The sequence below is a fragment of the Embiotoca jacksoni genome, unplaced genomic scaffold (assembly GCF_022577435.1).
Source record: "Embiotoca jacksoni isolate LCO1_2020_lvr unplaced genomic scaffold, fEmbJac1.0.p SCAF_14, whole genome shotgun sequence".
Classification (NCBI taxonomy): domain Eukaryota; kingdom Metazoa; phylum Chordata; class Actinopteri; family Embiotocidae; genus Embiotoca; species Embiotoca jacksoni.
The window spans coordinates 8,767,024-8,784,356 of record NW_027185274.1 but is presented as its reverse complement, the minus strand read 5'-3'; the positions used below and the strand labels follow the sequence as shown (position 1 = coordinate 8,784,356).

The following is a 17,333-nucleotide window of genomic DNA, read 5'->3' as shown; positions in this document are numbered from 1 at the left end:
TGTGTGTGTATGTGTGTGTGTGTGTGTGTGTGTCTGTTTGTGTGTGTGAGTGTGAGTGTGAGTGAGTGCATCAGGACGGCTTCCAAAGGTACAAATTACGATTGGAACAATGAAGAGATACACTGACTCAAATGATCGTAAATTCTGCAGACGGAGAAGATACGTGATTCAATTTGGACTCACTGACAGAGCAGCAGTGAGCTGCCCGAGGACCCTGTCAGGGTTTGTGCAGTGCATGAAGCAAACCTCTCCAGCTTGTCAGGCTATGGATAAAATTGATACATCAATTCATCCATCTCAGACCACATCTGTCGTCCTGGACTCTGGCAGCCCGCTTGCCAGTCGTCTCAGTGCTGGAAAGTCAAGCAGGCAGCTTAAATCATTCCAGAGATCTACAGCGACCCCCCCCCCCCACTTTGTTTTAACTTTCCATGTGTTTCTCCTCTAGTCCTCCTCCGCCACTCTGTTGTCTCTTCTTCCCCCCCCACTCTCCCTTTTTCACCCCTTTCTTCCCTGAACTCCCATCATCTGCTTCTTTCCTCCCCCTTCACCTCCTGTCTATCCTCACATCCCCTCTGCTCTGCACTCCCTTCACATTTCTATACCATCAGACTGAATACCTTGATTCCATGTGAAGACATACGGAGACAGAAATAAGGATCGGTTATAGGAAAACGAAGGCCTTGGGGGCTGCGAAGAAGGAATGCTCCAAAGAGAAGTAAAGCAAACATTAACAGAAAAACAGACGGGCTGAGGGAAAAAGGAGAAGAAAAAAAACAAGGTTTGGGAAACAAGTTGATGTGAAAGTGAAATTCCAATTATCCACTGGAATGGCGGTGCGGACAAGACACAAAATATGTACGTATACCTGCTTCGTAGAAGAGACAGAAAAACAAAGAAAGATATTGAGAGTGTTTGTGAGGGGGACAGAGGGAGAGGGGAGGAGCACAGTTAAACATTTGCATGTGTGGTGAGACATGTGGCTGCTATTACTGACTCTTGTTTTATGGTGGGTATTGTCCTTTCCCGTTCTTTCACTCCTTGGCTGTCTTTCACTGGGAGTCTCTCGATGGCCTGCTGCCTCCTGCAAGGCAAAGGTCACATGATCGACAGCTGAAGTATTCAGTAGGCTAGTTCTGGTAGCTTTGCTCCCTTGTCTCCTTGTACTGTAAGGTTTATACTTTCAGAGTAAAACTAGAAGACTGATAGTACCCAGATGTCTGTACTTAAAGCACAAAGCCCCTGCCACTAGCTCACTCACTTTGCTTAACAGACTGGAAACAGGGAACCAACTAGTCTTGCCTAAAAATAACAGAATCTGCCTTCCAGCATTGCAAAAGCATCTCTAATTAAAATGTTTCATGTCATTTATTTAATTTTGTGTATTGGGCAGTATCTCGGCCAGGACCAGTTGCGAGGCAACCAGTGGAGACACTAAGACGTTACTGGTTATGTTGTCTGTTGTACGGATTGAACAAATGAGATACAGCATGTTAATTAGTTCATTTTACACCTGTCGTTGGGGGAAAAAAAAGTGATAGTAGTTTTAGTTAGTACTTCATACAGTCTTTATACAAACGGACCACAGGTAAATCGTTCAGTTGTATTCATGTTGTCTGGTGTCACAAGGGGCAGGTGTCTTATAATGGGAAGTATCACTGTGGGATCACCGAGTCACTTTCTTTCAAAGGCACCGTGCATCATGTCTTCCTTGTCTAGAGGTTGCTTTATCAAAACAATAACAAATCAATCAAACAATAATCAATCTTCCACCACTACCTGAGAGTAACAAAGGTTTCTGTGTTTCTGTGTAAATCAGGCAAACACATTCAAACTTTAAACTTTTTTTGATGAATCACTGGACGCAAACACAACAATGGGTAAAAAAACAAAAAAAAACAATTATGGAGCGGCAGAGAACAAACAGACGAGACATTCAAAGAGAGAGAGAGAGAGAAACGGTTATAAACAGATGGGGGAAAAAAAAAAACCCGATAGAAAGTCACTGAATGCAAAGAAGGACAGAAGAAAGAGAGGGATACACAGAGGGAGACAGAAAAAACATCCGCAGCCCAGTAAGTGAGCCGGTGGGACGAGACAGGAACATCCTGGTCAATTCACGCACAACACACACCGTCTATGTCTGTCTATGTCAGTGAGAGCCTGACATAGACACGCCTGTGTGAGGTGTAGAGCTCGGGCAGCTGGTGCTGCTGCTGGAGCCACAGCTGGTTCAGCTATCAGCAGAGAAATGAAGTGAAAGGATGAGAAGAAATGAGGAGGAGGTAAGGGAAAAGGAGGAGGAGGAGGAGGAAGGACTTAGAGGCTTCTCAGACTTAGAGGAGATACCTGTCCCCACGGAGAGGCTCTGGGAACGTGGAGAGAGAGAGGAAGAAGAGGGGCTGAGACCAGAACAAGGAGGCAGTTGTTGAGGGAAGCAGTTCGGTCCGTTGGATCAGGTCCAGGTCCGGGACTAGACTGTGGTGTGAAGGTACAAAATGTCAGCAACACTGTCATTTTCAGCGTCAGGCACTTTCCCAGAAACTGATCCAAGGGCAAACAGGTGGTGCAGACAAAACACACAGTCTGTGTTTCTCCTCAAACTGGGCACATTTTGTTCCATCCAAATTTCATATCCTTTGTCAGATGAGACGTCAGAAGTGAGATAAATACCTTATATTATCAGTGAAAGAAAGGAAACTTGCAAAATGTCTGCCAACAGGTATTTCAGAAAAGACAGAAAAAGTGCTTTTGTTGTGTGTCGGCTTTGAATCAGGCTCATTGTGAAGGAATAATCTAAGGTTTAGGGAAATAATTTCATTGACTTTCTTGCCCAGTTAGACGATAAGATTAAGCTCTTATGTCTGTACAGTAAACCAACAAATAGGCTATGAATCTCTAGTCAACAGCCGGCTAGCATAGCCTAACATAAGAATCAGAAAACAACTAGCCAGGCTGCGTCCAAACAAAATAAAATCACCCAATCAGCATCTCTAGCTCACTTATTAACTCACAAACAGCGTAAAGACGACAACACATAGGCCTATTTGAAAATAAAAAATTTTAGTTGCCAGACAACCAGCAGAGACTCCAAGAAGTTACTAGTTCTGGCACTAAGATAACTGTCTCCTGGCTTTAGAGAGCAAAAGAAGTGTACCTCTGAAAATATGAAGTAATCCAGAAGTGTAGTTACTCAAATGGAGGTGAACTCGGATGTCCAACAGATTTTAAATTATTCCATTTATAAATAAAAATCATAAACCAAGCAAACTACTCCATGCCCGGGCCCGTATTACATAATTGGTCCACCGAAGAGCACGAAGTTTATATTTCATCTGGATCATATATTTTTTGTGTTTATGTAAAAGCAAAAGAGTATCAACGATACATTTGAACCTCCCAGATTTCCCCACGTATCTACAATCAGTACCACGTCACTGAGATAAAGACATTTTCTCAGCCACACAATAAAGTCATAGTGCACGCTTTAAGGATAAAACACTGTCAGATATGGAGGTTATCCTGGCGTTCTCCCTCCGCAGGCCCCTGCGTCTGGATCCCCCAACAGGACTGGGAATCCACTGCTTGGGAATGCAGCATTCCTGAGGAGGTTGTTAACATTCCTCTAAACTTATTGAATCAGCACAGTACAGCTGGCTCTGCTTGCCATGGCATGCAGAGATGGATGAGGTTGTTTTTTTTCCTATAATGCCCTGTGTGTATTTGCTTGTTTGTATTGTGTGACGAAAGTGCTGCGTGTATCAGTACAAAACAGAGTCTGAGTTAATCTGTCAGGACAGCAGCACCTCAGTGTATATGAAAAGAGCTTTTACATTCATCCCCTCGTCGATACAGGTATATGTAGGCATAGATTCTTCATGTGCCAAACATGGTAATAAAATGTCTAAGTTGAGATACACATTAACTTTTTACTCAAGTGACTCTGATGCCAATTCCTGTCCATAAAATATGGCCCCGCCAGGACAAATTTGCAATGCAAATGCAACAGTATTCACAACTTTTTCTTACCAACACATGTGATTTGGTCGTGGTGATGACATTTAGATGATTTAGATAAAGCACTGCTGCACAGGAGCACTACACTGAGCAGGATTGGCCTACAGAGCATGTTGGGGTTCATCTAGTTCAGAACTTCTGTGCAACACAATGAAGTTTTTAATTCTCAACCAACATTTTTGTGGCTTTGGGCAGCTTTTCACTTCCTGTAAGATGAATGGGTTTCCACTGGAGTCTTGTCAAAGTGCAGTTTAGATAAAGAACATACTGCTCCAAATGAGTGCCATCAAAAGCTGCTGTGCTGCTCAAATCCTCCTTTTCTCTGCCACTCAGGCAGATTTTTTTTTTGATGCCAATTCATATTCCCAAGCAGCAGTGACTGTGGTGATTGTAATGAGTGGGGTTGAGGGAAAATATATGTACAGTATAGTATTGCGATATTACAATAATGGCAATACTATATTGATACAAAGATGCCAACTATTGACAATTTAAGATATCCATTTTTATGAGTGTTTTTCTGCAATAAAAACAGCTGAAGGGAGAAGGACAGACTGACATTTTTTTTTAAAGATAAAACAGATGTTGATAAAGTTTTTCGTTAAGGACACAAAGTTAATAAATAGCAATTATCTCAATATATGATATTGCAATACTCAAAATATTGAAAACTGTGTCAAATCACAATAACTGAAAACGTGATAATATTGTATTGTGGGGCCTCTGGTGATCCCCAGCCCTAATTACAATCGACAGTATACACTCTCAAAGATGGTGTTGAGTGAAAATCATTACCATTATCGGTATGATAACCAAACAATGGGAGGCTCTGTTGTACAGCATATTCGTATACTGACCAGGTCTGACATTTTTTTTAATTGTTGACTCCCATCAACAGTGAGAGTGAGACAGACACGAGAAACAGCTGACGACCAAAGACAGGCATTTGGTTTCACCATCCAGACAACAGGTCTTTTATCTGGATCTGAGTAAAGCCCTGAACTGCAGCCCAGTCTGGCTCCTCCACTGAGGAGCAGCAGTGCCAGCAGAGACAACACACTAGTTAACCTGAACCAGAATCCAGACAGCCTCTTAACTCCTCTACGCTTCAGTTTCCACATAAACAAACAAACACACATTTTAATCCTTTAATAGATGCTTACATAAAAAAAAAAAAAAAAAAAAAAAAAAAAATTACCAACACAAACAGTGCATGTTCTGTCTGACATTAGATTATCTTGTCAGATTTACTGTAACTCTATATAAGATAATGTCTTCTTGAAATATGCTGACGGCAGCTGACTATAGATAGAGTACATAATATGCAAGCACAGCAGCAATAACAAGGAACTCACACTGAATAAACTGCGTGTGTAGCATCTGATTCTTAACTGTGGTCACAAGCAAGGTTTTGTTTTTAAGCGGAAACATGCCCGCTCCTCTGAGGAACATTTGGTCTAATAGGTCTGAAAACAGTTTACAGCCACGATCAGAAGATAAAATCCAGGAATGCTTGCACATTATCACAGATGACAAAGTGAGCTAAAACCAGCATGTCAACAATTAGGTCCTGTCTTCATCTGTAAACACACACATGAATGTAAAACCCCTGATAGAAAGGCTGCCTTAAACAAAAACACAAGGAACTGGGAGCACCGGTCGTCTCAACCCGGAGGTTGCTAATCATCTAAATGTCATCACTGTGTGTTCTGTTCTCTGTTCACTGGAGGAGGAGTGACGGTTCGTCCTGCACGCTGGCTGACATCAGAATGACAAGTACAGAGAGACAAAAAAAACTCTCTCTGCCTCACAGATTAGATAAAGGCATGGTAGGACCAGTCTGCCCTGCACGGGCTGCTGCTGTGAATGATGTCAGTGAAGGAGAATCAGTCACTATCACTGGTTTGCTCTCACTGTATAGGGGGGAAATGATGCCGAGCAGAAGTAGAAGAACCACTGGTCTGAACTCCTGCTGCAGCTGACAATATACCTTTGAGCTATGAGAGTCAGAAATGTAGAGTGAGAGTGGTATCGATCGTTTTTCTCGAATTCAAAATGCCATTAAAAAGCACAAGACAAAGTTAAGCAGCAACATTTTACAATTTAAGAGCTGCAGCTAGAAAATGTTTGGCAAGATCAATTAGAGACTCATTATTAAGGTTATCACAGTACAGACATTTTGGAAGTCGATACCAATACCACCTTGAATCCACAATTCTTGATACCAATTTTTATTCTACTTCAAAGAAAAAATGTATCAATGAAATGAGTGCTTTTCAACCTGAACTTTTCAGGTGTAGCCTATTGATTGATTAATGTCAACTGGAGGCGTCGTTTTGATCCGCTACCATTTGCCCTATTAAGCATTGAACTGTTAATACAAGCCACAATGTCTGTATCACTTTTAAATAAACCACCCTCAAGTGTTTCAGTAGACAAAACTATTCATTTATCAGCAAGGCTTTTATTTAGAAACTTTTGCAGGAAATCTGTTGTGACTGAAATTGGACAATAACAATTTAGATAAGTAATCCAGAACACCCATTAAATCGTAGGATTATATTCTAGATTTGGCACTCTGGTAATTAAAAAAAAAAAAAGAAAAGCAAAACACCCCTTCATTTAAACTTTACAAAAAAATACACTACACACAAGTACAAAGAGCTGAATGGCAATGTCGGTACGGTAGCTGCTCCTTATGTTATAGGCTGTCGCTACATTAGCCTAAAAAGGTTAACATTGCTATATTAGCCTCTGAAGTTTTTATATGGGATATCGGTACAAGCAGCTGTTGTGGTTAACAAACAACAACAGTAACGTTTCAGGATGTGAACATTGTTATAACATGTTGTAGATATAAAGGTGACAACTGAATGTCTCAACTTGAATTGTGTGCACCGTTTTTCATTCTGGCTTTTGGCCGTCTATAACTTATCATCAAGTCAAACGCAATATACATCCACACACAACTTTTGCTATTTTTCAGTGATCGGCCATTCCACTCATTTACTTCAGTATTATCGGAGACATGTACCGTCACTGTTTCAGGCTTTTGGAACCAACTTGGACCCGAGTATCGGTTCCCTAATTTATTATTAATCACACTATATTTACTGTTTATTAGCTGACTGATTTATTATTTCAGCTATACTCTTCCCAACTGCAACACAAGTATAATTTCCAGCAGCGTTTTTGGGTGAAGGGAGTTTCCTGTGAATGACCGGTAATTACTGAAGGTTTCACTCGTGGCAACATCCTACAGACGACACACTGTCTGTCTGTCGCAGCGCCGAGCTGCTACAAATCTAAGGTGGACCTGAATCTGACACTTGTGTGCTCAAGCCCGGTACACATACATTGCCCAGGGGCCACATGCAAAGCACACCTTTATAAAAGTCAATTTGACTTGTCGGGGTCCCAGCCCGAGAACTCTGAATAGCTGACCGTGAACACAGAAGAGCAGAGTTAAAGAAGCGGCTTTAAATAAACTGCATATTAATACGTGTTGCTATGAAAAGAGGGCAGACATGAAAAAAAGGTTAAAAGGTTAATAACATGTTATAATTTTACTCTTTAGGGAGCTAATTACTCTCAAACACAACAAAGTCATGTGTAAGGAGCTCCACACTCTGGAGTAATTCCAGCATTGCCGTGGAGTGTATGCCCATGCAGCTGACATGGCTGCAAAGGGCATTGAGCACATTTTCTCAATGGATGTGGAGTGGAGCGCTTTGACAGCAGAAGGGAAGGCAGGGCAATGAGAGGTGGCCTTTCATCCTCACTAGCTGTTAGCTTTGGCAGGGGGACAGCGGCCCTCAGCAAGCCTTCCTGTCTGCCTGTAAACTGGGAGCACAACTGGAGGCTAAGAGAGAACAGAGCCAAGGAGAAACGAGAGGGACCATAAAACACTCCATGACGATAAAAAAAAAAAAATGCTATCATATTGTATTGTAATTCATACAAGCCAACCAGGAAGGATGGCAGGGAGTCCAAGAAGAGGAATGTTTCTGAGTTCTCTGCCTTAAAAAGACAATAACGTGTCTTTGAGGAGGTGCTGTAGCAGGTGGGCAGACAGATATGCAGACAGGCAGCCAGTGACTCAGACAGGAAGTTACACAAGCCAACAGATGCAGGCGGTGAGGCACACAGACTCGCATATAAGGAGGTCGCAGACAGATGAGGGAAATTATTTTTTTTTCGGTGTGTGTGTGTGTGTGTGTGTGTGTGTACGTGCGCGCGCGCGGCTGGTATTCGGCTGAAAAGATGTAGTGGTATCCATGGCAACGTGGCTTTCTGGGCTACGCTGGAAAGAGCAGCGAGTACAGAAGAGGAGCGGGCAGCGAGTGGATGCTGGAATTCACACCAGACAGAGAGGGATAGCAGGTCCAGCTGGGTGCAACGTTCACCAAGGCGATACGTCAATATTTATACTCTATCATGGCAGCGACTGCCACAAGGTGAAACAAGAGGCTGCTGTGTGCCGCTGCTCGCTGGGTTGCCACTAAAAAAACTGGGCGTCATCACCAGACAGTTAAATTTGGTTGAACAGATCTGGTTCGGTTTGTGATGCCACCTGAAAATCAAAACGTCATTCGAGCTTCTTACTAGTTTGTCACAATGCAAAACATTGTTAGCGCAAGATTAAAAACCAGTAGTGAGGCGGGAAATACAGTATGATGCGATAAACACCGGGACGCTGATGAGTCAGTAACCTGCGACATAATTATCACTGCATGCAGCATGAGCTAAAAAGACCCAGTAACAATATAATAAGTGCATAATCCAAACACTTATCTATGTCCTCATGTTAATTGTGTTATATTAATTTTTAACAGTGTTGGGAAGGTTACTTTAGAAGCGTAATTACTAGTTAAACATTTAAGTAATCAAGCTTTTTTTTAAGTAATGTAACTCACAACATTTTATTACTTTTCTATCAAATGTTTTAAACTGGACAATAAAGCCAAACAGTCCTAAAAACTAAATCTAAACTCTGCAGTGTAAACCTCACAACAGTCCTCGACACTGATTAGTGTCACACTTTTATTAAAAGTTCTTCAATATAACTTGAATTAAGATTACAGTTTTTTGTATTATTTTGAAAGTACGACAACTAAAACAAATCACATTTAGATCACATCTGACTGCGGTGAAGGAAAAATGTTGCCAGAACCTCAAACAAGTCTACATGATAAGTGTTGATTGAATCATCAACAGGGCTGGATACTGTTCACGGGTTTTTTAACACTGGTTCCTGGATGACTCTAAATCTCTTTGTCTTATCCGACGACACAACCAACCGCCTCGGTGTGGTCGCTTGGACCAACGCACATTGATTTCATTAGCAGACGAGAGGCCATGTGAATTCAAAGATGAAAAAGCAAGGGGCAAAATCTGAGCACATGCCAAATAAATGGGGTCCTGTCCAAACATAGACAGAAAATGTTGTAATTATCAATTATATATAAACTTTTTACAGAAAATATATTCAGATGTAACTTTTTGAATATTAACTATCATTCGATTACATATTTTTTTTACGTGACTGTTACTGATTACAACTGAATTCATTCTGTAAAGTAATCATATGTAACCATTGACTCCCCATGAAACACCAACATGTTTAATCACTCACACAGAGGGAGAAATGCATGAATTTATGTGATCACATGTGAGGTGGGTAAGAGCTAACCTCCTCTATCATGCAGCACCACACCAGCTGGCTACTACGACCTTTGTGGCTGATGGATGTGGGTAGTAGTAGTCTGAACAGCAATATCATGGATTCAAAAGTGTGCGTTCATATATTTGGAAAGCTTGTGGTCTAATTACTTTGAGTTGTGGGTGGAGCATCTTCAAGCTATAGATTTGCTATTTCACTTTAAAAACAATGACTGAAAAACAGCGCTCTGTTTTATTATTTCACTGAAGGATTGATGTTTTTATTTTAATTCCACAGCACGAGTTGTTATTTTAGAAATCATATTGCTGTTTAAGATTGAATAACTACAACAGCATGGACAGACGAGGCCACGGGGCATTTTGTACCACCCGTATCTGACTTTGAGCCAGTGAGAACTGGTTAACTCGTTTGTCTCCTGTGTCTCTCCCAGACAGACCGAACGTGTCTGCTCCTGCCAGTATAGACCCTCTTACTCGCTTTCACTTCATGTTATATTGAAACTGCAGAAACTATGGGAAGTTCCAAAGACGACTCAGCACTTTTGGCCTGTTATATTAAACGAGTGCGAGTGTGTGTACATGATAGTTTGTCTGTTTTCACATTAGCACTTCCAACAAACACAGACAAATATCAACAATAAGCACTGTGTTCCACGTGTGGGTTTTTATTGGCAAAAATTTCAAGAACGTTTTTTTTGCCTTTTAAAAGTAGCTGCCAGATATGAAACGTTTATTTTAGTTTGGTAAAGCTGGAAACGCGTCCTTTTCCATGGTGCTTGTTAATGACACAAGATAAAGGGACCAGAAGCAACATTTAACACACAAAACTAAATCCTCACACCCACACAGCCACTTCAAGTTGTCTTACAAGTGCCCACAGTTTATTTGTTGTGCTTAAAACACTGTGGCACAAAGCAGGCAAATACACAAGGACACGCTCAGTTACTCGATGTGTTAGCTGTAATAACAGAGCGAGGCTGCTATTTTCATCTGCAGCCCTGTTTGTTTTCCGTTTTCAGGACAGAGAAAAGAGAATAGGATGCGAGCTGGATCAAACTCCACATTTGACACTCAGTAGAGCCAGCGAGAGGAGAAAAACAAGCGCACCCCTGCCAGAACACACGGACACGTGTGCCCACACAGACATTTTAAGTATTTATTCGAGGATGTGATTTAGACACAAAAACTCTCTGTGTATTGAGAAATCCACAGTGGAAATTAATTAAACATGTGTGACCAAAAAAAACATTTGGATTACAGCTCTATTAATGCTATTATAGATTTACTGTTCAGGAACAAGGCTGGATTTGAGGATTATTGGGCTCATGTGATCCTACCTTGTATCCAGCATGGGTCCTGCTCTTTGTGAGCGGTGTGGTGGAGCACAGCTCGATGGCCTCGGGCTCATGAAAGATCACCGTGGGCAACGGCTCCTTCCTCAGCGTCAGCACATTGAGCTTGGTCTTCAGCATGGTCTGAAAGTGCTGATGGAGAAAGAAAGATAGAGACACTGTGCTTCAGGCAAACTTACAATCAGTTTCCTTGTCAACACCGCTGAAGGCTCAAATAATTAAACCTCCAACAGCATCAGCAGTTTAGTGTTTGTGTCACCTAGAAGTGTGTAATACAGAATAACATATGTCACCAGCCTCAAGTCCAGAAACACACGGGACTTCTACTGCAGTGTAAAAAGTTAAAGGAGGAAAATAATGCTACTTGTTGCTTCATGAAACTGCCATGGGCCCAAGGAAGTTAAAGGACATCAGGATTTCATGTTTTAAGCCGTTGTTTTGAAAAAAACAAGACACCAGTTAGAGATCCAAATGTTACCCTCACACACACACACACACATGTGCTTATAAAACACATCTCGTTGGTGAAGAGCGGAGATGAAGGCTGGAAGTGAGACGGTGTGAGAGGTTTATTCTGCTCCAAGAGGAATGTGAGGAACAGATGAAGGGAGCTCTGCCCTCCTCGGTCTCCTTCAAAACAAGCGAGGCCGCCTGCTCTAATACAACAGCCCATCAGGGCCCGTGTTTCCTGAAGCCGAGCAGAACCACATGGCCGAGCTGGCCCCGTGCACTGTACCCTATGGAATTTCTGGGCTTCCTCAAAACATTCAAGACTAAACTGAGCAGCTAATGAACTCAGGACTGTCATAACTAAAGCATGTCTTGGCCTTTTATGGCGTATGCGGTGAACTCAGCTGTTAAAGATCGTTTTGCTCTGGCTGTCTGTGAAATCCTTAAAATAAATTATTCTCCCACTTCTTAAGGTTCAGGAATGTTAATTTATTCCTTACAGCTTCTCGGGATGAGATTTCATGCAAAACCATTTTGACAGGTTTTGTATAATAAGTCAGTGGAATAAATTGAACTACCTGTGCTTGTCTCAGGGGACCGAGGGTCTACCTCTTGCGAGGGTATTTTGTATCATTGCCTTTATTTCACACATTTGTTATCGCAAATTTTCTGTTATAGATAACTTTAACCAAAACTAAGAGCCTGTAGAGCTTTGAACCAAACATTTATATTAGCATGCTAACATGCTGATGTTAGACAGGTTATCAATAATTGTGTCAGCATTCTTATATTTCCTTATTAGTAAAACCACAATACACTGAAAACATCAGCCTCACAATAAAACTGGAACAAAGTCATCAGGATTCATCATCTGGGGACCATGAATGTCTGAAGAACAGTTGGGTGAGGGCAACGGAATTTGGCACTTTTTTTTTTTTTTTCCTACAATTTGTGTTCTGTTTGGAAACTCCTCTCCTGTGTTGAATACATTGAAAACCGGCCTGATTATGAACATTACAGAAAAAAAACTTAACTAATGAGGAGTTTCTCGTTAAGTACAGATCACTTTTACAAATGCTGTCACTCACTTTTGTCCTGAACTTTTTGGAACTTTAAAGCTGTTTCCATGCTGAGCAGCATTAGCTTTTTTTTTTTTTTTTTTTTTTTTTTTAATATAACGCAACAGATGATCAACTTTTTCAGCCAATCCTGCCAATACAGGCCATCATCAACCCCCACTGTTGCTTTAGTAAAGCCAAGTAGGACATCTTCAGTCCACTTCAAGGAACAAGTTTGGTGTCCACTTTCTAAATCCAACAACGCTGCATCAATTGTTACTTCAGTAATAAAGCTCAGTTACATTAATCAGACTGTGAATACCTGTAATTTGGTTGCAAAGTAATTCATATTTGATTAATATTAATCTTATGAGTTGTTCTTATTTTAAGCTTACCTGTAGCTCAAACTATTGTAGAGTTCATAAGATTTCACAAGTTCACAAGATTTTTGAAATGATAAACACAAATATTTTACACTTAAAGCCAATTTCGTGCCCCAATAGGTCGAATCCTGTGATGATGCTCCACAGTGCTCCACACAACCTGCACACTCACTATAGTGGACCTTCATGTTGAGAGAATAATAAAGAGAAGTGGGGGGGGGGGGGGGGGCTGTCAAGACGAGCAGATAAAGGAGAAATGGAGAAAAAGCAAGATGGAGTTGTGAAAGTAAAGCCACATGTGTGTAAACGCTCGCTGACCTCCGCGTCAGCACTTTACAGCTTCCTGACAGCGGCTTGCATTCCTGCGGTTGGCCCCGGTACGGAGCGAAAGAGGGGGGGTTGGGGAGGTGGCAGCAGTGGGCTCTCAAGAGTCCTCCACCCCCCACCAGGAGCAAAAGGCCTGAGCGGAGGGCTGCTTGTTGAGCAATGCTGGAATTCCACTCACAATATTTTCACTGCAATTCAATGGGTTTTTTAAATTATTATTTTTCGAGTCCCAACAGACTCCTCATCAAGTTACTGCTGTTATTGATTCTATTTCAGACTTGAACTCGGACTCGGGCAGGTTTTCTGTCTCCTCCATCAGACCGGTGTGGGCTGGCTTAGTGTTGAGCTGGTGCGAGGCATTGATCCTGTCCACACTTCACATTTACGGTCACAAGAACACATCAAATCTCTGAATAATGGTCCTCTGTCAACATTATGAAAGACAGCCTTGTTTGAATGTTGACACGCACTCAGTGCTACTAATATGCACAAAATGCTCTGCCATCAGTGGAACTATAACTCAAGCATTTCACGACAGCAATTTCATCTTTGCCTCATCTGACGGAGTCACCGAGGGCCTCGAGGGGTCATTAACATATATCAGATACCTAATGGTGGGATATTTAAAAGTTTAACACCACTGCCAGGGTTTGATACGTGGCACACCAATTTTATAACTTCCTATTTTGCCATTTTAGGAAGAGAAACTCCAACAGACTGCTCACTTTCCAATCTCCTAATTGCACTGAGACCTACTGTATTATAAAAAGGCTCAACTACATGAAACAATGCATGTCAGCATTCATAGCGCACAGATTTCCAGCCTTAATGAAAAGATAGTAACGTAGTAAAGTAAATGTAAAATGTATTGCTGTAAAGGTCTTAAAGGTGACATAGTCAACGTTTTTTTTAATGCATGCAATTTTAAATCTAATCTTTTCATCTAAAATGTGTTATTCCACTCTATATGTTTAGATGTGATGTTAACGCCATCAAACTATTTGGTCCTTTGTAAGTCAGTGCTGACATTTACTGTTAAAAAACCAACAGTCTACAAATTTAGCAGTATGACTGTAATGCTAAAAGCATCAGCACTGACTCATTGCTGCATGTACCAAAGTGATTAATGCGTATTTATGGAGCAAAGAACTTATAATAAAAAAAAAAATAAGAACATATCCTAATACTGCCAGAACTCCTACAGTGGGACTTTACAACTATTCAGTTATTTATATTTTATGGCTCTCGGGGTCCATATAAAATGGATTTACCCAAAATGAGTGCTTCCAATAAACTTTATCGTACAATATTTAATGAATGCCAGCCTTTTTTTCTGAGGGAGGTTCTAAAAATTATTACAACTAAAATTATGATGGATGACCAAGGTCAGATTCGGATCGGAGCCAACACTCCCAGTGCCCTCGTCTGTTTTGAATGACTGCTCTCCAAGTATGTCTCTGATTGCTGCTGGAAATCCCAAGTGTCATCAAGACAAGTGCACATGCTATTTTTCAAAGCGTCTCTACTATTAAATAATTTTGAATTGTGCCTTGAAACATATGCAAATTCAGGAGATGACTGGAACAGTTACATGCATGAGAAACGAAGGCTTCCTATGGCCTTCGGAGAGAGTTTTGAGCGGTTTGCCTCCTGCAGTGATGAGCTTAACAGGTCACAGATGGTAAGTTAAACTTTTGGCCCCCCTGAGACAGCATTCTTACAGGAAAGAGGTTCTCAGGTCAATATCATGGTAAGATACTGCATAACAGGGTGAAAACAGGCACCCGGCCTCACCAACTGAGACACAACGTCCTGGTTCCATGGGATGGGATCACGACAAAAGTGTAGAAAACAGCTGGAAATAATATTAAGAGCCAGTAGCCAAGCACATAGATGTCAGTGTCCAAAAGCATTATAATCAGAGAAAATACGCAACTGGATGCACTAATGGCTACTGGTTTAGTCACGTTAAGGATCCTAAAACAGACCTCAAGACCAAAACGGTTTGTCAACACCATAAGTCTGTGTCAGACATGCACCTGCTGTACATTGTGTATGTGTGTGTGTGTGTGTGTGTGTGTGAAGGGGGGGTTGGCAAAGAGCAAGACAGTAGAACATCGCTGTTTGTTGTTGTTAGATCATTCGTTCTGTTCGGGGAGCTGGGGAAGGGCGAGCTGTGGGTCTGACTCGATCTGATTGGGAACCTGAGGAAACTACGCCCCGCCCACTGAACCTGACTGCACCAGGGGCCTGTCAATTAAACAGACACGCCCTCAAAAACACAGCTTTTTGAGGCCTAATTTTCAATTAAACATGGGATTATTTTCAGATGGACCACCAGGAAACTAATGGGAAGGAGTGACTTAAGCAAATGACACAGAAGTGTATCGTAGAAAACAATTATTGAGTTTGTATTTCATGAGTGAAATTGAATGGGAGTCGGTTGAGCTGGAGCCATTTTAGAGCCAACCCCTGGTGGCCCTCTGTGGTATTGCAGTTTAAGGTGGTTCTGCATCGGCCTCATTTTACAGACTCAGAAGCTACGTCCACTTTTATATAAACTCAATAATTCACATGAATGAGAGCATTGTCGGGTTTTTTTTACAAAGTGTGACTTTACTGAAATAATAAATTACGAGTTTGCTTTTACAGAAAACATTTGAAATGAATCTATTTTCTGAATACCTTGGAGCGTTCATTGTTTGCATTCTTGAGTGCCTGGTAGTCTTCTCTGCTTTTTGCTGTCCCAGTGCTACATTGCTTGTCTTGTTAGCACCACTTGTTGACTAGTGGAACAACTGGCAGGAATGTGTATCCTGTACTCCATGAGCCAATGCGTTCCTGAATGTTTTCCCGAGACACTAACCAAGGGGACACACTCACGTGAAAACATCAACCAATTGCACAATTAGTGGCCAAAGGCTCCACAGTGTTCCTTTAAAGCAGGAGCTCACGAAACAACAGCCATCAAACCAAACGCACCATATCCGACAAAAATATTTTGTCAGCAGGGATTTGCTTTTCAAACGTGTCTTTCCCCCCAGTGAGTAAACAGGACATGAGCTAAAGTTACACATCAAATGAATTGTTCATGAGTTTTCTCCTCAAAATGGGGTCAATTCAACCAACAAAACCTCGTCTTTCCAAACAATGACAAGATTGAGGCTTAAACCTTGAGAAACTGTCAACCAGCTTTATTCTGCCCTTGTTTGGACCTCGGATGACATTTATACACACAAACACATCCTTCCTTCCTGTCAGCTTACTGAAGCTGTGGTCCACAGGTGGAGCAGGAGGAGTGGTGTGGCGGCAGTTACTTCCTGAAGCCAGAGGTAGGACGCATCCCTCCAGTTGCCTGCTTGGTAAGGACTTGGTAAGTTTCTGAGCTGTCTCCCTGTGTGTTTACAGCCTCCCCCTCTGACCCTGGGACAGTTTACGAGAGGAAATATGTCTGAACAAGCTCAACCCGGAGTTGATTGTGGGAGGTCCCTACACAGGGGCAAACCTGTTTTTCTCAGTCACAACTGGCGCATCAGAGCGTGTAGGAGGGAGAAGGTCATGATCGGACGCTGTGATTGGTGGGTCACTTCTGTAGGAGGATGTGGGTATAACAGCAACCCTAACTTCAGAGCCAGAGGGTGGCAATCCCAGGCTGGCAATAAAAACATCAACAACTCTTTGGCGTAAACAGTGAACCCACGGCAGCACGTTAAATCGTCTACACAGAACCAAGACCTGTTAATGACAAAAAAACACGGCCTGCTGTCAAGAACATGGACAGTTTAAAGATGCGGCTTGCTTTACTCACAAAACAGTGTGCAGCGTATGGAGCCAGTCGTGCAATCGTTAGCCGGTGTCAGGCAACACTAACAGGCTTTTGTCAAGTGTGTCTGTTTCTGAACTGCAAATTACACGTGCGTGCTACAGCTTTAGCTGCTTCATGCTGCACCCGATTAGGGCTGGGTAATGAACTGTAATACTTTTCTGGCACCGACCGAATTGCTTCAATTATTGTCAAAAGATAACTTGCCTAAATATCGATAAAGTTTCGTTTTAAAACGTAT

At 41.8% G+C, this 17,333-nt stretch overlaps 1 protein-coding gene across 2 annotated transcripts in view; it reads right to left on the bottom strand.

The window, feature by feature from the left end:
* The window catches only part of pid1 (phosphotyrosine interaction domain containing 1), a 31,518-nt gene that overhangs the window by 9,724 nt on the left and 4,461 nt on the right, over positions 1-17,333 (bottom strand). Inside the window, exons 2-3 of one of the 2 annotated variants that reach the window (XM_069147851.1) lie at positions 11,037-11,183; positions 998-1,084 (exon numbers count right to left, since the gene is read on the bottom strand). In XM_069147851.1, the coding sequence (XP_069003952.1) occupies positions 998-1,084; positions 11,037-11,183 (234 nt within the window). The remainder of the gene's footprint in view (positions 1-997; positions 1,085-11,036; positions 11,184-17,333) is intronic. The other variant, XM_069147852.1, reaches the window with a different exon arrangement.